At 37.1% G+C, this 24,995-nt stretch overlaps 1 protein-coding gene and 1 long non-coding RNA gene across 2 annotated transcripts in view; one reads left to right on the forward strand and one right to left on the reverse strand.

The window, feature by feature from the left end:
- Positions 1 to 1,142: 1,142 nt before the first annotated feature.
- LOC131189101 (uncharacterized) lies at positions 1,143 to 13,700 on the forward strand. Its single transcript, XR_009152911.1, has 3 exons — positions 1,143 to 1,767; positions 7,069 to 7,111; positions 12,599 to 13,700. It is a non-coding gene; the product is annotated as an uncharacterized LOC131189101 (long non-coding RNA).
- Positions 13,701 to 16,246: 2,546 nt separating this feature from the next.
- Positions 16,247 to 24,995, reverse strand: part of ACYP2 (acylphosphatase 2) — a 69,302-nt gene continuing 60,553 nt past the window's right edge. The window contains exons 4-5 of the mRNA XM_058164945.1: positions 18,162 to 18,396; positions 16,247 to 17,447 (exon numbers count right to left, since the gene is read on the reverse strand). Of these exons, the coding sequence (XP_058020928.1) occupies positions 18,282 to 18,396 (115 nt within the window). The 3' untranslated portion in view covers positions 16,247 to 17,447; positions 18,162 to 18,281. The remainder of the gene's footprint in view (positions 17,448 to 18,161; positions 18,397 to 24,995) is intronic.

Consider the following 24,995-nt stretch of genomic DNA (forward strand, 5'->3'; position numbering starts at 1 on the left):
TTGAATTACATCCAAAATATAACAATAAACTATTAACATCATTATAACCACAACATTATCTAAATTCATAAATTTTTATTTCCATCCTTCAAAATTAAATAATATCTTCCCATAGGTTTATACCTTACATATAACAAATAACAAAAATCCTGTAATTTATATCCTAAACAAATCAATTCTAAAAATTAACCATAATCATCATATTCACATCTTAAACATTCCTCCTCTCTCCTATTCTATTTTCCATCATCTCCTTCCAAGCTTGCCTGGAGCTGTCTTGGATGGCAGACAATATTTGAGTAATTCTGTGCTTTGCCGTTTATTCTCCATACTGCAAATGATAGACTTAGTTCTCTGTACCTTTGGGGCATCTGCCCAATATACTCTCAATATCTTAAATTGTCCACCAGTGCAGGAGACTGGGAACTTCCCAGTGGTGTACTTTTGCAGCTTAGGAAGGGATGTACTTTGGCAGCTTCTTAGGAAGAATCTTGTCTGTTCACCAGAAGAGAATGCTGAGGATAAACTAACCAACCAATTTGACTCAGCATGGTTTCTGTATCAACTAGCAATGGTTTCCAGTGTTTTGGGTGGGATTTTCCCAGGCTTACCACGGCAATTGAGACCTTTGCAGGCAAAGTATGTGCTCTATCACAGATAAAAGGTTTGCTTTTTTCATAAATGCTTGTTTTATTGTATACAATAAGTCTGCTTTTGGGTTTTATGACAATGTTTGGTTTGAATTGTTTTCAACAGTTTATCAAGAGTGCTGATTTTAGAAAAGATGGGATACAAATCTTATCTGCTAATTCATAAGGAAACAAGTCTGCCATAGTTCACTGATTTATAAAATTTTAAGAGTTGGAAAGGACATTGATCCAATTCCCCATACTCAGCGAGAAATTGGTCCTTGCTGTTCTGAATTTTTGCTACCCTCTCCTTTTGTTATAGCTTAACACTCTTCTGATGAGTCTGGTCAGGTGCTTGTCTGAGGCACCTAAGGCAACTCAAAGAGACAAAGCATTCTTTTACAATGTTTTGTGGCATGCCAGATTTATTTATTTATTTAGTTTGTTAAATATGTACGAGAAAACAGGTATAAGTATAAACATGAACATGAACACAGGAAATGAGTACAAATAAATGGGCACAGTAGGACAAAGATGGTAGGCACGCTGGTGTGCTTATGCATGCCCCCTACAGACCACTTAGGAATGGGGTGAGGTCCACAGTAGTCAGTTTAAGGTTAAAGTTTTGGGGGTTTGAGGATGTAACAACAAAGTCAGGTAGTGCATTCCAGTCCGTTAAGCTTGTACTTACTGTTTGGGTTCTTTTTTCCTATATGTAATACTGAGCATTTGCTGGTTGAGATTTGGAGTTGCCAAGTTTTAGACCATTCAGATACAAAGTCAAGGTGTTTTTGAAGGGTTGTTGTATTGTTGGTGGTGTTAAATAGTTTGATGTCGTCAGCAAAAAGAACACAATCACTTGTAATATGGTCACAGAGATCATTAATGTATAATATGAAGACTGTTGGTCCAAGAACGCTGCCTTGGGGAATGCCACTTTTGACAGGAACAGGATTTGCCAGCATTGCCAATTTTGACCACTTGTTGTCTGTTTTTACAGGAAAGCTGTTATCCAATTGTGGAGGGGTCCTGAAATGCTGTAAGATTTTAGTTTTAGGAGAAGTTTATCATATAGAACAGAGTCAAAACCTTTACAGAAGTCTATGTAGATCACATCTATTGCTTTGCCCTGATCAAGGTTTGTAGTCCATATTTTTTTGCAGTGAAGAAGTTGTAAATTACATGATAATTTTTTCCTGAAACCAATATGTAATACTATTATAATATAATTATTACTATAATAGTAATAAAATTACTTAATTATTAGTTTATTATTATTTTTATTTATTATTTTTATTTATTTATTATTATTATTTTATTTACACAAAATGACAGTATACACAGCAAACAAGATAATTATGCGGGATTTCGTATAACAGATCACTAGTCGAACACTTCCCAAGCGTTTAGGGTTAGGGTTAGTTTTTATTATTATTATTATTATTATTATTATTATTATTATTATTATTATTATTATTATTATTATTATTATTATTATAATATTAGTAATAAAATAGTAATAAAATTACTGTTGAAGAAAAATAGACCAGCGGATGAAATGTGAAAGATAGAATGGTTTATAGGTGAAAATAATTGAAAGTGAGATATAAAATTGAATAAAATTGAACTGTTCGTAAATGATGTATGCTAATGAAAGAGAAAAGTAATTATTGAACTGGGAATAAGAATTTGAAGAAAATAAGAGGTGGAAGGTTGAACTAACTAAAAGGTTGTAAGGTGAAAATGGAATAAGTTGAAATACATTGTTAATAATAAAAAATATATGAGGGGCATTCTGAGAAATACACTCAATAAATGGAGGAAAAACCGGGGCTGTCTGGACACCATAGTGAAAAATACTGAATTGAAAATGAACACAGAAATAGAGAGAGATAAGAAGGAGTAGAGAAACAGAAGAAAGGGAGAAGGACAGAGAGAAAAAGAAGAAAGGGAAGAGGGGAGGAAGAAAGGGAGGGGAAATAAGAGTAGGAGAGAAGGTTAGATAGGGAGGAAGAAAGGAGGAGGGGGAGAAAGGAAGGGGAAGTAGAGAAGGAGTAGGAGAGGAGGGAAGAAAGTAGGAAGGATAAAAGAAGGGAGGGAGAGGAAAGAAAAGAAAGATTGCTGTAAAACAAAAAAGATGAAATGGAAGAAAGGCAACCCCGAACATGTTTGAACATATCAGGATAAAAACTGAAGTATTTAAAAAATAATAAAAGAGAATATATATCAGTAAAAATGGAGAAATTAGAATTTGAGAGCAAAAGAAGATGTGGTTTATATAAACAAGCATAGAAATATTAAGATATAATTAAAAATATGGAAAAAGAACACTTTGGCAGAAATTGTAACTAAGTAAAATGATATTTGGATATTTGGATATAAACATATTTGGATATGTTAAGTTGTATAAGATATGATATGGCCAATACTCTGTTCATAAAATATGTGGATCTGTATGAAGAAAAAAAAAATCAATAAAAATTGATTTTAAAAAATCCATTTGCCTTTGAAATTTGCATATTTGGGACAACCAATTGAATTGTCATTTGTCAGAGATGTTTTACCTGGGATTTTGCATGGAGCAAGCAGTTGACCTGATAGATTAAACATCTTTTCCAACTCTGTGGTTCTAAACAATGTCTGCCTTCAGAGTCTGTTTTTAATCCCCAGAACAGAGACCCTCAACGTTTTTGACACCAGAGACCAGTTTTGTGGAAGACAACTTTTCCACAGACCGGGGTGGAGGTGGGGGGGAAATGGTTTCAGTTTTTCTTGCTCACCTGCTGCTCACCTCCAACTGTGTGGCCTGGTATCAGTTTATGTCCTGGGAGTTGCGGACCCCTGCCCTAGAACATAGTTGCTATTTTTTTCTTGCCTAGGTAACCTCTCTCTAGTCCAGGGATGTCCAAATTTGGCCCCTTGAAGAGTGGTGGACTTCAACTCCCAGAATTCCCCCAGCCAGCAACTTGCTCATATTTATAGCTCATGCTGGCTGGGGAATTCTGGGAGTTGAAGTCCACCACTCTTCAAGGGGCCAAGTTTGGACACCCCTGCTCTAGTCTCTTCTTTCTGCATGCCTGGTTACAGGGATCCTCTTTAGTGTTATGCTCTTAGGGAACATATTTATCATATACCCAGTAGTCTGTGTACTGAGAAATCTAGAAAATCCAATGAGAAGGCATTCTCCATCTATAATGGAAATATGGAGGTAATTATATGTATTTGTCACAACACCAGCTATAAGTAGCCTTGTAGTCAGAAGAATGATAAAAATAAATACGAATACTTGTTGTCTCTGAGCTGCCTTTCAATGAATTTAATTCTTCCTTTAGATGTTAGAAGACTACTGAAGCTGGGCAAAGATGGGGGAGTTCTTGGCTGAGCTATAAAATGGTCAGTGACATCAGAAAGCCCGATAAATCTTTGTCAGACTTGAATAAAAAGAAAGCTCAGTACCTTGGTTCATTTTGTTTAGGCTTAATTATGCTTTTATTCCACACATACTCTGAACGAAACATAATTATGATTTATTTTACATTATGGAGCAATAGAAAACTCATTTTCCAGTGTTCAAACAATATTGCACCATTCATGCAAATGTAGGGTAGTTCTAAACATGGTCAATTGTTGCTCATTATTGCAACCTGACTGCTGTAATGCTTTCTACCTGGGGTGAGGTTAGAAAGAATTTGTAAGTTGCCTCAGGAAAGGATAACTGAAGTGCCAGGTTTTTCTATGGGCTTTTTTTTTTGTCACTGGGTTTATTGTTTTTATTATGTATATGTGGCAAGCCACCCATAGTTTGTTTTAAGATAAGTGGCTAAACAATTTTAAAAAAATAAATAAATGGGGCCATATTTAAGGACTGCCCAGAATTTTCAACTAGTGCAAAACAAGACAGTAAGGCTGATAATAGGTAAACTGTTATTGAGAATTTCAACCAGTGCTTAAAGATCCATCTTAGTGCTTTCCAAACTTTGCACCTTTAGGATGTGTAGATTTCAGCCCCCAGAATTCCGCAGCCATCTAGCAGCAACTATTAAGAGACCTCCAGCCAAAAATGGAATCCTGGCACTGGGTTGGGTTGTAAATAATATATTCTCACATCAGTGCTGCTCCCACCCCACTGAACAGAGAACAAAGCACAGTGCAGTGGTATATAAGTCTAAGTGCTATTGCTATTGCTATCAGCACCAGCACCATCTGAGTAGCCAAAGGAGGTAGGGCAGAGCTACAGGCAGCAGCGACAGCTCCCATTGCCCTCTGAAGATGAGGGCATGAAATTACTGCCTCCTCCCTCCCAATGCAAGAGCTCAACAGCCTCAACAGCAAAGAGAGTAGAACAAAGGCACTCTTGAGACTGCTTGTGTAGAAGGAATCTTGCTCTGCTAAATGAACTACACCAGGGCCATTTCTATTAAAATGGAGCAGCAAGCAAAAGCTCCCTGTTGACAAGAAACCACCCATTAATTCCCACTCAATGTGCCTTAACTTGTAAACCTTGCAACCCTGACTTTGAATCTGGGTTGACTGATGAATCTGCCACAAGCTTGACACTTGGACTTCACCTAACATTCCTCCAATGTGCCACGTTGATTTGGAACACTTGTAAGCCAAACATGCTGAAGTTTTGGAAGAATTTACCTCTATATTGTAAGTGTGTGTTTGCAAGCCTCCTTTAGTAAAAAGAACAAAACCATACCTTTGTGTATTTGTGTGTTCTTGGCCTGGAACAGGATACCTGCCTATTTAGAAATAGCTGGCAGTCAAGGATTCTCAGTCCTTTGTGGTAGACCTAACTGAAAAACCAAAACTATGAATGCTAATACTACTTTTATTATAGGGTAACAGGCACAGAATCTTGAAAATCTGAATGTGCCTCTCCTAGGGAGGCTCAATTTTCTGAAATTACATTTCTGTTTTGGACTCAAGTTTCTTTTATCTGACTATTATCTTAGTTGAAATTCTTCCTCCTGTTCTTCAGTTATTCCTACTGCTCAGTCACATACATCAATTAAAACCCTTCACGTACCAGGCCTCATCCATGTTTAATTGTTTCAGAATTGTCTCCCTTTGTTTTGTTCTTCATTCCCGGTTGGTAGAGTCTCTTCAAGCAACTCTCATCCAACTATCTAACCTACACAATATCCAGTGGTGGCATTCAAGTAATTTAACAACCGGTTCTCTGCCCTAATGATTTCTTCCAACAACCAGTTTGCCAAATTGCTCAGAAAATTAACAACTGGTTCTCCCAAAGTGGTGCGAACTGGCTGAATCCCACCACTGACAATATCCCAACAAAACCCCTCTCTCATTGTCTATAAAACTGATAGCCTTTTCCAAACATCAAGAGGTTTTGAGTTGTTTTTTCTCCCAGAGTAGGACTAGTGGGACCCAAAGTAGGAATTTACCAAAACAATAAAAGCTCATTTGATTATTTTGGGCTGTCTCCTAACCAGAATTCTCCATGATATTGTGGGCAAAAGTTAGAGGAGAAATGATATACTGTATACACCATCTGGAGCTCCTAGAAGAAAGACAAGTAATAAATGTAACAGATAATTAAGTAATTAGGATTTTCATACAGTTTGCATATTTTTAAATTATCAACCTCCTTTCATACACCTGCTCCCAAATTGCCAGTGGGATGTTGTGTAACAATGGACAAATGTTCATATGGACATGTGTAATAGGCAAATAGAAAGAAGAAGAAGAAGAAGAAGAAGAAGAAGAAGAAGAAGAAGAAGAAGAAGAAGAAGAAGAAGAAGAAGAAGAAGAAGAAGAAGAAGAAGAAGAAGAAGAAGAAGAAGAAGAAGAAGAAGAAGAAGAAGAAGAAGAAGAAGAAGAAGAAGAAGGGGAATGCTAAAATATTTCTATTTCTGCTGTAACAAAAACCTGTTGTTTGTTTAGGCACAAATCCGGAGGAGCCTGGCGGTTATGATTAGGATAAGGACGTAATTATTGGGAAATTTGAAATTTGAAGAAAAGAGCTCTGAGTAGCTAATAATTGTCTGTGATCAGCTATTGGATTAAAAACAACTTTCACTGGCTGATGTTATCTGTGAGTCCTAGATTTACAGCCATAGGCATTGCTGAACACCTATCACTTGATGTCTAAATAGATCTGTAAATAGTAAAAATAGCCCTGATCAATTCCGGGCACATGTTGAAATGGGATGAGACAGACAGAAAGGCTGGTGTTTTGGAAGACTGCTAAATGTCTTTAGACCTTTACAAACCTATTTTATGCTGTTTTTGTGAACAAGATTTGTGACTTAGGATAAATAAATTTAATAGAGAGTTTCTAATCTAATTGTTTTCTTGTTTTCTGATGAATTATCATTTATTATCAAAAACATTGTTATTAAAAGGTGTATTTTATGGAACTACTAATGTCATGAAACCCTCACTTTTATTCTTTCTTTTAAATATAAAACAGAATTACAGGAATGCAATTTTCGTGGAGGAGTGGTGAGGAAGTGGTGAGTACTTAACCTATTTTAACTGTATGTAAAATTTTACCTCTTTCGAGATGATCAAAAATAGCACTTTTTTTCCTACTCTGGGTTCTATTTATATAATTATAACAGTACACATAACAGCTAAATTTGTGTGTGGGAACAGCCACCTGGGAGTGGTTTTAAGTGTTCTGCTGGCCTTCAATTAGAATCATGGCTTTTTCATTTCAGAAAATATTATAGGTCTGCTACAGTTGGTTACTTGAAACAGCCAAATTTTGTATGGGGTGAGAAATTGGTATCATCAAAGCACAAGGTTTTTTAACTGCATTAATGGAGCCTTAGCAAAAATGAAGTGTGTCTTCTGACATTTCTCCAGGAAAGGTACAATATATACAGTTAATATACTACAATGGGCCATGGTGTCTTGAATTTCATGTGATTCTAGGCTTTAAGTACCCAGTCTATATGGTTTCAGCCTTGAATAGGATTCCTGAATGTCAGGAGCTAGTAGCACATAGCCACACTTCTATGATTAGCATAAGCAACAAAATAGTGGAAAAGTAGAAAATATAAAATATGTTCTCTATTTTATGAAAATCTATGAAAATAAGGAACATATTTCCTGCGCACTTAGCAATTTGAAAGCATGAAAATGCAAGTAAATAAATAGGTATCACTTTGGTGGGAAGATAACAGCGTTCTGTGCACCTGGGCATATAATCATGGGGACCACATGACCACGGAGCTATCTTCGGATGACATTGGCTCCCTTGCTGGGGTGAAATCTAAACATTCTCCATACCAGTTCTGTGGACGTGGCTTAATTGCTGGGTGTGGCTTGGTGGTTAGGTGACTGTGTGGGCGTGGCCAATTACAATAAATAATAAAAATAATAAACAAAGTACACAAAACAATAAGAGGTACCAAAAACCAACTTTCACACTTTACACACACATAACACAACACAACACAATGCAACACAACACAACTGACTCACACACAATGTAAAAGCAGCTGCACTTCACCCAAAATGGTCCCTGCAAGAAGCAGGAACCTCACACAGCCACAAAAAGGTCAAAAACCAACTTTCACACTTTACACACACACAACACAACTGACTCAGACACACACACACAAAATGCCACATACAGCTTTGTGAGATTTTGTGTTTTTGTGTAGTTAGAGTGAAACAATACAGAAACACACCAAATCTCAGAAAGCTGCACAAATATTTTATTTTATTATTTTATTTTATTTATATTTTTAGATAAAAGCAGCTAAATTTAAAACTTTCTTAACTTTAAATTGCTATGTCTAAAAAAATACTCCTAAAAAACCCCCAATTAACTATTTTTAAAAGCTCCCTCCCCCAAAAAACCCCAGTTACTTACCCAATTCAAGGGACAAGGCAGGCAGATTGAGTTGTTCACCATGAGATGGATTGCAGGCAGGCAGATTGAGTTGCTAGCTGAGGCAATTGATTGCAGCAGCCGAAGCAAGGGGAGCCTGAAAGAAGCAGTAAACTGCCAAGCAGGCAAGTGTGGACTGGGCGATTGGGTGGGCATGGGCGGGGGGGAAGGGATTTTTTCTACTGGTTCTCTGAACTACCCGCCCCCATCGCTACCGAATTGCCCGGTCTGGTCCAAACTGGGTCATTTCACCCCTGCTCCCTTGGCTAAGAAATGGAGATGAGCACAGTCCTCTAGAGTCAGAAATGACTGGACAGGGGAAAACTTTACCTGTACCTTTACCTTTAGAGAACATATGCTTATTTGTTTATGAGATGCATAGTCTTCAGAATCCATTTCTTTATTTCAAAGTATAACCCATTGGATTTTATTATTGTGTGAACCTTGGGTTTATGTGATGTCAGATGCCTTCTTACAAAATGAAATGCAAGGTGTGGGTGGGAGGGGATGGCTGCAGCCTAATGCATGCTTCGGAAATGCTTAGCAGCTTAGAAAAAATAAGTGATATGGGAGGTGCAGTGTAAAGAACATCCCAAGAAAACCAAGGAAATGGTGTACATAAGCTTTTAGAGTTTTCCTGTGCTGCTGGTTGTGAAGCTACAATGTTTATGCCTATAAACTGCCAAGTGTGGTTGGGCAAACGCTTAGCAAGAGGTGCTTTGCCCTCTGCAGAACTACCAATGAGACTCCCTTTTTAAACTTTCAAAGCAGCCACATCTTTTGCTTTCATGCTCACATCTGGCAAAGCACTATGTCAGCATTCCAAGTAATGCATCCCCCAAAAGCAGAACTCCAAGGCAGATAGATTCCTCAAAGAACATGTTTATTGGATACATCATATCAGCACAGCCAGTGAAAACCAACTCTAAAAGTTCCCATGGTTTTATCCTAATCAAAAGAGCAAATATTTCCCACCCCAGATGTCACAGGTCACATTGTCCAACGGAAGTAGCTGGCTGGCTGCTTGATCATTCCTCTCCTCTTTCTATTGCCACTTGTCGAGATGACCTTGGTTCCCACAAGAAAACTCTTTGTTTTGACTGTTAGCCACTCTAACAGTCTACTTCCCCCTCCCTTCCTCCTATCAGAGTTCGTGGCAACTAGCAAAAGATGGCTTCAGCCAGGTTTGCTTCAGAGCTGACAAACTACTTCTGAATGCCCTGCAAACCCATATTGTCCAAAGCCATATGGAAAGGAGTAGCATAAACATTTTAAAGATAGTAATGCTTTATTTCTGCTAAATGGGTATTTTGTGACTGGTTATGTGCCTCATGGCAGCCATTTTACGAGAACGATTATAAACATCCCTTTTTAAAAATAACAAGTCCAGTTCACTGTAATTGTAATTGAGAAGAATAAAATGATTATTTTAAGAGTGTAAAATAAACCAGTTCTCTTAGAAACATTTTACACATTTCAGTGGTCATTAAAAACTTGGAATGGTCACAGAATGTGACCTGTGTCCATAAATTGCAGTCCATTGTATCTATATAATATACATTTATTCAATTTTAAGATAAAGCTTTAAATTTCCTTAGGTCTAATCTCCCAAAAGGTTAATACGCAATGGTTTGTTTTTAAGAAATTTGCAAATAATACTGGGTATAAAATTATACCACTTAGATAATCCAGGGGCAGCAAGTGGAGGCTGGTGAGCTTAATTCTAGCTGAGTTATCAGGTTTGTTGACATAAAAGAAGACAGGGGTGTTATGAGCTCCAAAATGGACAATATTGCAAAGAGAATAAGATGCTATGCCCTATTTATCACAGTTAAGCTGAAGTCTCATTGCATCTTTGCTAATGCTTAAATACATCATCTAGAACAGAGGTGTCAAATTTACATAGTCATGGCGGCATCACATGACGTATCGGGACTTTCCCCCAGGGGTGAAATGCTCCCAGATCGGACCAGCTCGTGCGATCCAGTAGCGATGGCGGCTGCTGGTTCGGAAGACTGGTAGCAAAAATCCCTGGCCCCGCCCCCTGCCTCTGCTGAGCCCCACCATCAGCAGAGGGGTTTTTTTTTACTTTTAAAAGAAGGTTTTGCTTCAGCCAAAACATGCCTTTAAAAGTAAAAAAAAAAGCCTTTGAGGATCCCGCCCCTCATCTGAGATCGGCAGAGCCTTTAAACTTTTTTTTTTTTAAATTAAAGGTTACTCTGGGGATCTCACCTGAGTTCCTCATCAGCAGAACCTTAAAAAGTAGAAAACTTCCTTTTAAGAGAGTCTAAGTCACTTACCTGATTACTGATCGACCTCATGGCTTTTTTCCCAGCCGGAAAGTTCCAGTTTCGCTTTCAGCACCAGACAGAACTAATCTAATTTAGCTAATCTGTTTCATCACTGAGTGATTAATGCTGGCTGTCTGGCTGAGGAAGTCTGGGAATTGAAGTCCACAAACCTTAATAATAAAATAAAATATTTGTGCAGCTTTCTGAGATATGGTGTGTTTCTCTAGTGTTTCATTCTAACTACACAAACACACAAAATCTCAGAAAGCTGTATGTGGTATTTTGTGTGTATGTGTGTGTGTGTCAGTTGTGTTGTGTTGTGTGTGTGTAAAGTGTGAAAGTTGGTTTTTGGTTTTTGGTTTTTGAGCTTTTTGTGGCTGTGTGAAGTGCAGCTGCTTTTATATTGTGTGTGAGTCAGTTGTGTTGTGTGTGTGTAAAGTGTGAAAGTTGGTTTTTGGTACCTCTTATTGTTTTTTTATACTTTGTTTATTATTTTTATTATTTATTGTTATTGGCCATGCCCACCCAGCCATCTGACCACCAAGCCACGCCCACCAATTAAGCCACACCCACAGAACCAGTAGGGAAAATTTTTAGATTTCACCCCTGCTTTCCCCCCCTTTGCTAAACTGGGCAGGGCAGAGCCAGCATGTGATGCATCCAGCCCACGGGCCATGAGTTTGACACCCTTGATCTAGAATGTAGATGATGTAATCTATGTGAGAATACATGCATTTGTTCTCACTATCCAAAGCTGAATTCCTTTTTAAAATCCAGGCAAGCTATTCTGCTGCAGTCCAACAATATTAGTAGATTGACTGTTCTCTCCATTTCTCCATTTCTTAAAATATTAGAATTGATGGGTGCTCGATTTTAAAATTTTAACAATGGGTACTTGATTTCGAAATTCAGATTACCCAAGGGAAAGTACAAAAGCTATGGCTACATGTTTTGAAAGCTTTTAGAAGGTTAAACTAGTTTATTTTTCTATCAGCTGTTTTCCAGATATGTGAAACAGATTGCAGATTTTCTAACAGATTGCAGAATTTTCTAGCTAAATAATCTGCAAAACACCAGGTTGGTGGAGGTTGGGCTTGATAGACTTCTGTAGGTTAATTCCATCAATATTCAGTTATTATCCATGATCACAACATGGTTTTCTTCTTTGGAAGCAGATGCTTCAGTAATGGGAACCTGTTGACTCTATACATGGTTTGCCTTTTGTGGCTAGGCAATGTTGGAGAAAGGCTGCTGAAGCCATTGAATCCTGGTGGTATTATTCAGTTGGGTTATTTATTCTAAAGCACCATTAAAGACATTAGGACATCTCTGTCATGTAAAAGTTTTGCCTTTAATGTATGCTAATGCATTTGGCAGCATTAGATAAATGAATGTTTAATTAAATACAATAGCAACACAATAAAGCTTGCTCACCTGTATTAAAAACCAAAGCAGTATAATGAGGTGGTTAAACAATTGTCCATAATATTCTAGAACAAGACTTAATCTTATTATACTATTTCTACAATGTCAGTATTAGTACAGCTGAGTGATCTTAAAATTATAGGCAAGAGCCCCACAATAAAGGCATCAGGTAGTTTAAAAAGTCAAGATGGTGACTATAGCCATACAATTGAAGCCCTGGCCTCTTTTTCCCTTTTTATTATATTGTTATAAATCTTGATACATTAGATTGTTTCAATATTTCAATAATTACCCTATACTTAATATTGTATTGATTGCATACAGATTCTGATTAAAGGAAATTATAAAGTTTTATTTATACAAGCTTTTTTTTCCCAATGCAGCTTTATATGACTGAGAATAATGTTGAATATTATTTCATACTCCCCCACCCACCCACCCCCATGGATCTAACTATTTAATACTTTCACCTGGAAATCACCGTTTTTCAAGAGGGAAAAGGCTAATTGATGGGATTTTACAATGAAGGTGTCACTGTTGTGGAATCTTTGCTCAAAAGAAATGTAGCCAGGGTTTAATTTTATGCTTAGCAGTAGCTGAAAATTGTGATGACAAATGTTATTTTTCTAAGTTTAACTGCGTAATTGGCTACTTCTGTTTTCACTTTTTTAAGAAGTTTTCCTTTAACCTGTACTTCACTGTACTGCAAGTTTAATAATTTGGAAAAAAATTATTAAAAGCAAAATTAAACATTTTAAATGCAGACATTCATTACTGCTTATAATAAAAGGTGTGTTGGGTATGTTTGCCAGCTTGAGTTATTTCTAAAATAATAAAGGCGAGATACAAATAAATAATAAATTCTAGCACGTGCTTAAAGTTTTTTATGTGTTTGTTCATTTTATCATTTATTTAACATTTAAACTTGGCATCAAGACTTTTTCAACATATAACAGATGCATCTACAATTGCTAGCCTGGATGGGTGGAGTCAGTCCATTGCCTGAAGCAATCACTGTGAAGTTGCTTTCAGCAGTGGAGATCAATCATGTAGAGAAGCTGGGCAGAAATGAGGCTACAGCTGCAGCTGATACCTGGTAGGCCTCATAGCTGAATAGTGGCTTCCTTTCTCTCCCCATCCCCTGTAAATCTGGCATGTTCTAATAAATTACAGGTGATTGTTTTTCTCTATCATGTTTAGCACTGTTTCCTAACCTTGACAATTTTAAGATATGTGGACTTCAACTCCCAGAAATCTCCAGCTGACATAGGAGTCGATGTCTATAAATATTAAAATAGCTAAGGTTAAGAAACACTGGTGTATTGGAAGCCATATTTAAATTATAGTATTGGGCAAAATTATCTTGGATAATTTTGGATAATTGGATAATATAGCTAGTTGGATAATGGGTACAAGATAATATAGATTCTGACCTGTCTCCAATCTTCCCTTTTTGGGGAAGGTTGTTGAGAAGGTGGTCACATAGCAGCTTCAGAGGTTTCTGGATGAAATGGATTATTTTGACCCCTACCAATCAGGTTTGAGGTCTGGATTTGGGACAGATATGGCATTGGTCATATTTTTGGATAATCTCTGGAGGGGGCGGGATGGGGATAGTGCATCCATCCTTGCTCTACTTGACCTCTTGGAAGCTTTTCGATACCATTGACCATGGTATTCTCCTGGGATGGCTTCAGAGGATAGGATTGAGAGGCCTTGTGCTATCCTGGTTCACTTCATTCCTCCACGGCCTCTCTCAGTGAGTGTTGATAGGAGGGAAGAGATCCAGCCTTCACCCACTGCTTTACAGGGTTCTGTAGGGATCGGTACTGTCTCTGCTCCTGTTCAACATTTATATGAAGCCATTGAGCGAGATCATCCATCACCATGGACTGAGGTATCACCAATATGCTGATGATACTCAGTTGTATGTCTTGACCCATGGTGAGTTAAGTGATGCTGGGTTTTCCCTCTCGCAGTGCCTAGAGGCTGTTAGGGGCTGGATGGAGAGCAATGAAACTAAACCTTTGGAAGACTGAGTGGTTCTGGGTTTGGGGTTCGTTGGCTTAGGGAGAATTACCACCTTTGGTCTTGGATGGGGTGGCACTACCCCAAACAGACCCTGTACGTAATTTAGGGGTTTTCCTGTTCCCGGCTCCTGTTTGAAGAGCAGGTGGCATTTGTGGCCAGGACGGCCTTTGTGCAACTACGGGTTGTGCACCAGTTATGCCTTTTCCTGGACCAACAGTCCCTACTCACAGTCACTCATGCCCTAGTCACTTCCCAGCTTGACTATTGCAATGCGTTCTACATGGGGGTGCCCTTGAAGAGCATCCGGAAGCTCCAGTTGTTGCAAAATGCAGAGCCCGCATGGTTTTCTGCAGACCCCAATGTGCACATGTATCACCTCTCCTGCGGGAGCTGCATTGGTTGCCGATTTGCTTCCAGGTACAATTCAACGTGCTGACTGTCACCTTTAAATCCCTTCATGGCTTGGGACCAAGTTATCTGAGGGACCATCTCTTGCCGGTCACAACTACCCAACATCAGAGTGGGGAGGCAAGTAATGTTGTGGGTCCCATCCCTGAGGGAGATACACCTGGTGGGACCCAGAAGAAAGGCCTTCTCCATGGTGGCTCCCTCTCTGGAACATTATTACCCCAGAGATTAAAATGGCCCCCACTCTAATGCTCTTCCAGAAGGCGCTGAAGACCTGGTTCTGTCAGCGGGCCTGGGGAACCCAGAGTAGGATGGAGCCCATTAAATGGTTCATGTGATCTGCTGTCGCCAGGGTGGGTGGTGGGAGGCAGGAGGGTGGATTTTGTTATATTGTACTATATTGATTTATTTGATTCTTTTTGTTAGTTTTTATTGTTTTAAATCTGGTTTTATATTCTGTAAGCCACCTTGAGTCACCATGGGCGAATAAGAAGCAATATAAATTTAATAAATAAAGTTAAAATAAAATAAATAATAAAAAAGTTAAAAAAAATTAAGTTGACTTTGTATATAATATACAAATGGATGAAGACTATTGCTTAACACATTGTAAGCCGCCCTGAGTCTTCGGAGAAGGGCGAGATATAAATTCAAATTTTAAAAAAACAAAAACAAAAAACAAACAAACAAATAAATAAATAAAATTGTTTTGGGGTGTGTTTCAGTTATACTTACAGCTTACAATCAGAGAGACACAAAGAGTTGTTTTTATATATATTAAATGTTAACAAAATAGAGACAAGTTTGTTGGGGAGTTTTTTTTTTTTTTTAAAGTGAAAAGAGGAATGAGACACACACTCCTTCTGCAGAGATTACAAGGAATCAGTGCAAAATCATTCTTCCTTGACAGTATTGAATGATGCTGAGAGATTCAACAGAAACAAAAGGGATTTCTCCTTAGTTAATCCCCAGTATAAGTCACCTACCAATGCCACTCAGGCTATTTATGCTTCTTCATCCAATCTCAAATTAACACTGAAAGGGTCCAATTAATCTTCATTATCAAATAAAGCTCGGGACTTAATTGTTACTAATGATTCTAAGATATTGTTTGGAAAAATTCTGTTATTGAATGCTGTATTCAATAGACATCTAGAACCTTAAGATCAAATTACCCATTCCTGAAGAAAACACCTATTGTCTAGTTTCTTTGTGGCAGATTTTTATCACAATTCACAAGAGTCCAACAAGTAAGCAGTTGACCTTACTCCTCTAAGAGATTTATCCTATATTTAATTAAGCAAGAATGAACTCATTCATAAAAACTGAGTGAGTGTCCAACTCATTTACCACTCCAATGAATACACTCTTAATGAATATGAACTATTTCATTGGTAAAATGTTTTGGCATATGCCCTGGCCCGCTAGATGTAGGGCATTGACAGTTTTCATCCATTTCTGCATGAATGTTCTGAATGGATCCATAGCTGTTCTGGATGTTGGTCTATACCTCCTGGTTTTTTTTCTGAATCGTATATTGATTTCCTATATTACTGCCCATTAATTTTTGTGAAAATTAGCTTCCGTGATATTCTAGCACTTCACATCAGTTTAGAAATATTTACTCCACTGATCCCCTGACCATATTTTCTGAAAACCTTTTAGCATCAGGAGAGCAGTTTCCCACATATTGCTGACTCTGGTTATACTGGATGGAAGTCATATATTATACTGGGAGATACTGTACTAGAATTTCTGATTCATTGGTTTTGAAAGTTTGCTCAGATAATTATAGGTTTAAATACACAAACATGAAAAGCAAAAAAAATAATGAAATCCATAAAATAATTTTCCTGTGTGTTTTACCTAACATTTGAAACACAGAGATACCCATGAGATTCTGGACAAATCTTACATTATCTTTTTATTTCTTTAACATATTAAGCAACAGAATAAGCAAAAAAACTTTTTTGAGAATTAGTGTTCATATTCATCATGGCCCAAAAGAAAACACAGACTGGTTCCCATCAGAAAGATATTCTGGCTAATGAACAAGACCTACACTTGATCTTTGCCATTTTGTATTTCAGATTTACAAGGGTTGTCCTTAAGGAGTTTAACAAAGGATGTTTGTAGAGGATCACAAAAGCCGTGTGTGTTTGGAATTATAACAACTTACTAAGCAGGCAAGAACTTGAATAAAAGATCCAATGAAAATTAATCTGGTTGTGGAAAAAAATACTCTTTTTTCATACACATGGCAGGCCTTTTCAAGTGCCCATTTGAATTAGCAATGAATTCATGCTTTATTAATGACTCAGATCAATAGTTTCCTGGGAATGCCTGCTTAGATGATACATATAAATGTCAGTAATTTTGCATATTTGCAGTTTGCCAATATTGTTGGCAGAAGTGAAAATAGAAGATCCATTGTTATTCTATTCTGCTTTGATATTTGAAAGTGCAAACCTAGAGTCAATGATCATATACAATGCCATGGAAAATGTTCCTTTCATCTCCGTAGAAATAAATAGCCATCTTTTTTTCCATTAGCACACTGAGAATAACACAAAAGAAGCAACCCGGAAAAGCTCTTCTCACTTGGCTCACATATGCTCAAAAAATAATGTTCTCATATGTTATTTTCCTTTCACTGGACACATTTAAGTATTTCCTAAGCTGGGGGACGTCAGAGGTTGGTATCACGGCAAGTGGTCAGAGCTCACACCTCTGCAAGAAGCCGTTTCTTGATTTCAGATTACTTTGACCATCTGCTCTTCTGCTTTGCTTTATCTCAATACAACAGTCAGGCAAAGAGAGGAAAGTCAATAAAAATACAATAAAACATTACTAAGAAGGTCAAGGGCATGGAATCCCCCCTCCCCCATTGTACAGGCGATGCCATGATAAAAACAGAAGAAACAAGGAGTGGAGCAACAAGGAGGAAGTTGCTCCATCCAGACGAGAGTTAAACTAATTTTATGGCACTCAAAATTTATTTCAGCAGAGTTCAGCAGTGCAAAAATACCACCAACATTCTTTTCAAAATTTAATATGACACATTTGGTATTTTCCATCTAAGAATAATGATGACAGATAGCTTCTGATTGGAATACTGTAGGGAGAGGAACGCTCATTGGCCAGAGAACTGGATAAGGTTTTAAAAATTGTTTTAATTTGTTATAAAACATTTTGGTTTAGCGTGTCCAGAATTAAATATTTAATAAATTATTTCACCCAATGCAGTCATATATATTAGTTTTTAAGATGTAAATCATTCCACCCTAACATTTGGGACAGATCCTTAAAGCTGCAGACATATATACAGTATAATTACTTGGACTAACCCTGTTGGATACAGGAGTCACTTCCAAGTAAACATGCACATGATAGCAAAACGACATGCCTAATAATACCCAGATTGGTAGAGGTGGCCTTAACCAGGGGTTTATAAAGTATCTGTAAAGAAAAAAAAAGTAAGGCAAACTTTTCTTTGCCTTAACACACCATATAAACATTTGACCAGAATGTAAATATGAGCCTTGTCACGTTTTCCTAATTTGCTTTAGGGAGACCCAGAAATTTTGATGCAATGGGAGAAATAAGGTAATTCTATGATTTGTTTTTTTAGTATCTGGTGGTGAATCCAGAGAATTCAAGTTTTGAGATTTCCTTTTCATTAGAAAAATTTGTCCGGTCAATACGTGAGCTAGGACTTCCAACGCTGGTCAGCCAAGCTTTCCTAAAAAGGGAAAAAACAGTAGAGGAATCAGAGTAATACAATATTGTTCATGCTTCTGCTGTTGTATTTTGCTATTGTATGTTGTTGAAGATGTGGCAAAGCAAAGCAAAGCAAGATAGTTTTGCAGAAAATTAGAGGGTATTTTATGGATGTTGAGGACTGAGGTCCTTAAAAACAAGAAAGAATTCTATACACGTTAGGCTATGTTGATATGGTCTAAATCAGCAACTGAGTTCCATAGCAGCATAAAATATCAGATTTACTTCTCCATAGTACTTCTAAATTTTTTATTTTGCAATTTGCACGACTTGGAATTATATATGGAGGCTTATACGACCCTCCATGTTTTCTCATTCCCCTATATAATATCTTTTGATTTGTAATGCAGCTTGTCATTTGCAATCTTTAAGAGAGTCGTTGAGGCCACCTGGAGGTTTGTCTGTGTCCTCAGGGTCACCTGAGTACTTCAAATGCATGTGGAGACTTCAAACAGCAAATGACTGTCTGCAAGGAGTATAAATCCTTCCATTTGCCAGCATCCAGTCACAGCTGAAAAAGCTTCTTGGATGAGAAGTGAAACATCTTCAAAGAAAAACAAGAAAGTCCAGTTGCCTTTTGAAAAAGCACCTTTGGGACACCTTAAAGCAGGTGTAAACCTTGGCAACTTTAAGATGTGTTGACTTCAACTCCCAGAATTCTCAGATTGGGGAATTCTGGAAGTTGAAGTCCATACATCTTAAAGTTCCAAGGGCAAAAAACACTACCTCAGATTTATGTAAGATTTCAATGCTCTCAAGCCTTGCAAGATGCTTTTGTCTTGGTTCATCTATTTCTGTCCCTTCATCCCAATCTCTGAATTGGTAGAAAATCATATCAAAATTAGCTGCTCCCACTGCTGTTCCTTGCCTCTATTGTCTCTGTTTCCAATCACTGTTAGTTACAGGTAGTCCTCAACTTATGACCACAATTGATTCCAAAATTTCAGTTGCTAAGTGAGGTATTCTTTAAATGAATTTTGCTCCATTTTATCACCTTTCTTGCCACAATTATTAAGTAAATCACTGCAGTTGTTAAATGAGCAACATAGTTGTTAAATGAATCTGGCTTCCCCATTGACTTTGCTTGTCAGAGGGTGGCAAAAGGTGATCACATGACCATGGGATACTGCAATGGTCATAAATATGAATCTGATGCCAAACATCTGAATTTTGATCATATGACCATGGGGATGCTACAACGGTTGTAAAATGGTCACAAGTCACATTTCTCAGTGCTGCTGTAACTTCAAATGGATGAACTGTTGCACATCAAGGACTACCTGTATCCATTTGCCAAGGCTCTTCAATATATGTCTGTCTATGCTACCCTGAAAGCCACACTCACCCATTTAGCAAAAATAGATGAATAGTATCTTAAATATTTTGTTTATACTAAAAACTGAGGTGATACGATTGAAGCTCAGAGATTATAAATCACCTTACCATAACATGAATGCAGCATTTCCTCAAACAGAGAGAGGCACAAGATGCAGAGAGAAGGTGACTCACAACAATAATAACATAAAACAAGAACATTCCTCACTGCTTACATTAGATTCTTAGTACAGACAATCTGTAATCATATGGGAAATTTGGATAACTGTTTTTTGCCGGGTTCCACTTCTTGATTCTGCCTAATCTTGATTCTGCCTGAACTTCCAAGCTCTTGCAAAATTTAAGTAGCTATTGAAGGGGGGCATTAAATAGCCATGTAAAAAGAAAAAAAGTAACAGACTGGGAGATAATATGATAAACTTATGATAATATGATAAAAGTACATGATAAACTTTCCTAAAACTAAAATCCTGCGGCATCTCAGGACCCCTCCACAATTGGATAACTGCTTTTCTATCACAGACAACAAGTGGTCAAAATTGGCAATGCTCTATCAAATCCTGTTCCTGTTAAAAGTGGCGTTCCCCAAGGCACCGTTCTTGGACCAACACTCTTCATATTATACATTAATGATCTCTGTGACCATATTACAAGTAATTGTGTTCTTTTTGCTGACGATGTCAAACTATTTAACACCACCAACAATACAGCTATCCTCCAAAAAGACCTTGACTTTTTATCTGAATGGTCTAAAACTTGGCAACTCCAAATCTCAACCAGCAAATGCTCAGTCTTACATATTGGTAAAAAGAACCTAAACACTAAGTACAAGCTTGATGGACATTACCTTACTGATGACCCTCACCCTGTTAAAGATCTTGGAGTTTTCATATCAAATGATCTAAGTGCCAAAGCCCACTGTAACTACATTGCAAAAAAGGCCTTAAAAGTTTTAAACCTAATCTTGCGTAGCTTCTTCTCCAAAAACATTACACTACTAACCAGAGCATATAAAACATTTGCTAGACCAATTCTTGAATACAGCTCGACTGTTTGGAACCCATAGCACATTTCTGACATCAATACAATTGAACGTGTCCAGAAATATTTTACAAGAAGAGTACTCCACTCCTCCGAATACAACAAAATACCTTATGCCACCAGACTTGAAATCCTGGGTTTAGAAAATTTAGAATTACGCCGCCTTCGACATGACCTGAGTTTAACTCATAGAATCATCTATTACAATGTCCTTCCTGTCAAAGACTACTTCAGCTTCAATTGCAACAATACACGAGCACACAATAGATTTAACTTAATGTTAACCGCTCCAATCTTGATTGCAGAAAATATGACTTCAGTAACAGAGTTGTTAATGCTTGGAATACACTACCTGACTCTGTGGTCTCTTCCCAAAATCCCCAAAGTTTCAACCAAAAACTCTCTACTGATATAAAGCAATCCCCAGCATTTTTCAGGGAAATCCTGTAATTTAGTAGCAATTTTGCATGAGTTTGCTTGGATAACTCTTTTGCCCCTGAAATTAAATTCAGGATTCAATTTTATATGTGCAGTATTCAGGAAAAGCATCCTCCATTTAAAATTTCTAATGATGACTGGCCAAAGAACAGGTATGCTATTCTTTTATTTTGTTGGGTTTGATTCTTCTCCATTGGACAGGAAGCATGCATGTCCACACAAATAAATATGGTGATGACAACTAGAATTCCGTGTCCCACAGTGATCAACCTGATACATTTAGTAAGTTCACAAGCATTTGGACAGCTGATAATTTTCTTCCACTACTGCCCATTGACAGCTAGTATTTAAGACATGGTGATGATTCAGAATATGGCAGACAATTATCAAAACTGCTAATCACTGATAGCGTAATGTTCCCATAGTCCCTTCACAAAACCAGCTAAATTAGGGTACTACCATATTCATTGTCAATGAATTCATAGTTTAATGTAAAGATATGCTATCTCACAGAACTAAAAAGGAAAGCAGACAAGGAACATGGTACATTCACATGACTTTGCAGGCCTGAGGGGAAAAATTACAACTATAGGAGCTGGCAAAGAGTTAAAAGAGTTACCTGGAGAAATTTTCAATGTTGCAGTCTTAATATAACACAGTTTTGTTGGGTATGGCTCAGAGGAAAGGGAAGAACGCTGATATTTTTATGTTCTTTAGTCTAAACGCTCTGACCTTTTTACATACACATCTGCTTTTTTTTATGTTTCATGTTGAGTTATTTCAAAGTACTCTGAAGAGGGAGGTCCCCTGAGATTTTTTTTAAGTGTTTGGATCTGTAGATTAAAACTTGTTAAGAACATAGAAGACATTACTTGGCCAGAGGTTTTGGTCTGTGGAATGGAAGCAACGAACAATTACACTGAATATACTTCAGGAAGAGAAAAGATATAACATATCCTACATCTTACAAAATCACCAGCTCAGCAGTCATAGATGATATGGAATAGCATGTTGATGAATTTAAAATTATTATTCTTAAGAGTGAGGACTGTCTCAGGTGTCAAGGGCTGATGGGAACAGAAAAAAACAAAATTATGCATTCTGGGGGAAAAAAACTTATGTAGATTTGCTGTCTTTTGTTCCAAACCAGGGGTGAAATTCAGCAGGTTCTGATAGGTTATAATATAATATAATTAATATAATATAATATAATATAATATAATATAATATAATATAATATAATATAATATAATATAATATAATATAATATAATATAATATAATATAATATAATATAATATAATATAATATAATATAATATAATATAATATAACAACAGAGTTGGAAGGGACCTTGGAGGCCTTCTAGTCCAACCCCCTGCCCAGGCAGGAAACCCTACACCATCTCAGTCAGATGGTTATCCAACATTTTCTTAAAAATTTCCAGTGTTGGAGCATTCACAACTTCTGCAGGCAAGTCGTTCCACTTATTAATTGTTCTAACTGTCAGGAAATTTCTCCTTAGTTCTAAGTTGCTTCTTTCCTTGATCAGTTTCCACCCATTGCTTCTTGTTCTACCCTCAGGTGCTTTGGAGAACAGCCCGACTCCCTCTTCTTTGTGGCAACCCCTGAGATATTGGAACACTGCTATCATGTCTCCCCTAGTCCTTCTTTTTATTAAACTAGACAACCATCTGACTGAGATGGTGTAGGGTTTCCTGCCTGGGCAGGGGGTTGGACTAGAAGGCCTCCAAGGTCCCTTCCAACTCTGATGTTATGTTATGTTAATATTAAGATAAGTATCCACTATGTGTAAGAAACCGATCACTTATAACAAGAGTTTGTGAACCATCCAGATATTCATTTAAGATGGGTGACTATATAAATGTTTTAACGAAATAAAAAAATATAGAACTGCACCAGGATAGATACGTACAGTAGTTTGAAACTCATAAGACTGCACATACTGTGGTAGAGCTCAAAGGTAAACAATTTTTAAAGTTCATTTCAGCAGAGAGCATAAATTGGGGCATTCATTTCTTTGCAAATCTAGAGCTGTCTTCTCCACTGAAGAAAAAATAATGGATGTGTTGTCAGGACTGGAAGTAGCTAAAACTGATTTGCAATCTTAAGGGAACACATAAATTGCTTGCTGGCAATCTGATGCTTGCAAAAAAATGTGTGCACCTTGCCATTTATAATCTGTTTATAGAGAGAATATAAAGCCAGATATTACAAGATCTGCATCCTTATATGACATTCGTATTTGCTCTTAGCTACTAGATATATAACACTGTGTCCTGTCAAATTAAAATATCAAGAAATAAATATTTTTTTGACATTAGTATTGTTGCTATTATTTCTTTATTATTTTAATCCTGCTTATTTTGTTTGCAATGCCAAGGAAGTCAGCTTGAAGAAATGAGTTAGTTAGATTTACTGTGGTGAAGTACAGTGCTGGATTCCTGGCATTCCAGTACCCACAGATAATGGAAAACCTAGATAATGTGAATGCTATATCCTGCTCATGTTTTGGAATGAAAAAACAAAACAAAACAAATTTTAAAAAAGGTAAGAGGAGAAAACTGGCAGGTGTCTGAGTGGAAAGTCCTTCAAAAGAGTTCAAGGGGTACTCTGGAAATTATCACATCCCTCCTTCCCTGCCATCTGTACTATCTTTCACCAAACAAGCACATAAAAATTAAATATTGATGTGGCAAGCCATCTTTCTTCAAAAGCTTTATAAAAAGAGATTGTTGCTCTTGGACATGGCTCAAAAAACTGACTTTTTTCATCCATCCTTGTAAAATTTGTGCAAGAGCAGAAGGCTGAAACATGAAAGTCATTTAGGAAGAACTCAAAGTGAAAAGGTTGCTCTCTCTCTCCATACTCTCAGGAGAATACCAAAATTAATAGACCACTGCATTGTGTCTGGATGGTTGGGGACTGTCCATCAAAGTAACAGGAATATGAAGCTTATTTGATTATGATTCCAAAGAGCTACTTTTGCTATGAGGTAGGCCCTGCCTTATACTTCCTACCATACTTCTGTATGCTTGTAGTTAAATACAAAATAGAGGAGCTATAAATTTCTGGGGTTTTCAGTATTCTTGCCACAAAAGAAGCAATGATTACTTACAAAGCCTACCTAGGCACTTCTGTAGGTCATGACTGCCTTTGAGTTCTTATGCTGACATACACTGCTCTTCTATTGGTATGGGCAACACTTTACAGTGGGTTGAAGAGTTCCTGCTCCAGATATTTTAAGCTAGGACTCATTGTAGTCACTCAAAATTTTATGGCGTTGCTGAAATCTAGTATGTAAGTTGGTAAAATCTCATGACTATAATAATTTGATTAATAATAAATAAATTTGATTATGATAGCGTAGAAGAAGTTCTCATGCAAGATCTCATGAAGTTTGAAAAAACAATATTTTATGACAATGTTAAAATCTGGTGAGAATTAGTAACCTGCTGTCTTAATTTTAAAAAAACAACAGATCTTTTTAAATAGGATTATGTTGCTGACCTTTGCCTAAACTGAATTCTTTCATTCAGCATTTATTTAAAAAGGAAGAAACAGATAACATAGAGTAACGGCTGGTTTTTTTTTAGATCACCAACCTATTTTACATCTCGCTGTCACTATCTTTCCAATCTTCCCAATTAGGTCTACTAATTTTTTTTTTTTGCTTTTTATTAAAGATTTTACAGAAGAAAGAACTATATGTAGAATCATCACAGCAC

The sequence above is a fragment of the Ahaetulla prasina genome, chromosome 1 (assembly GCF_028640845.1).
Source record: "Ahaetulla prasina isolate Xishuangbanna chromosome 1, ASM2864084v1, whole genome shotgun sequence".
Lineage (NCBI taxonomy): Eukaryota > Metazoa > Chordata > Lepidosauria > Squamata > Colubridae > Ahaetulla > Ahaetulla prasina.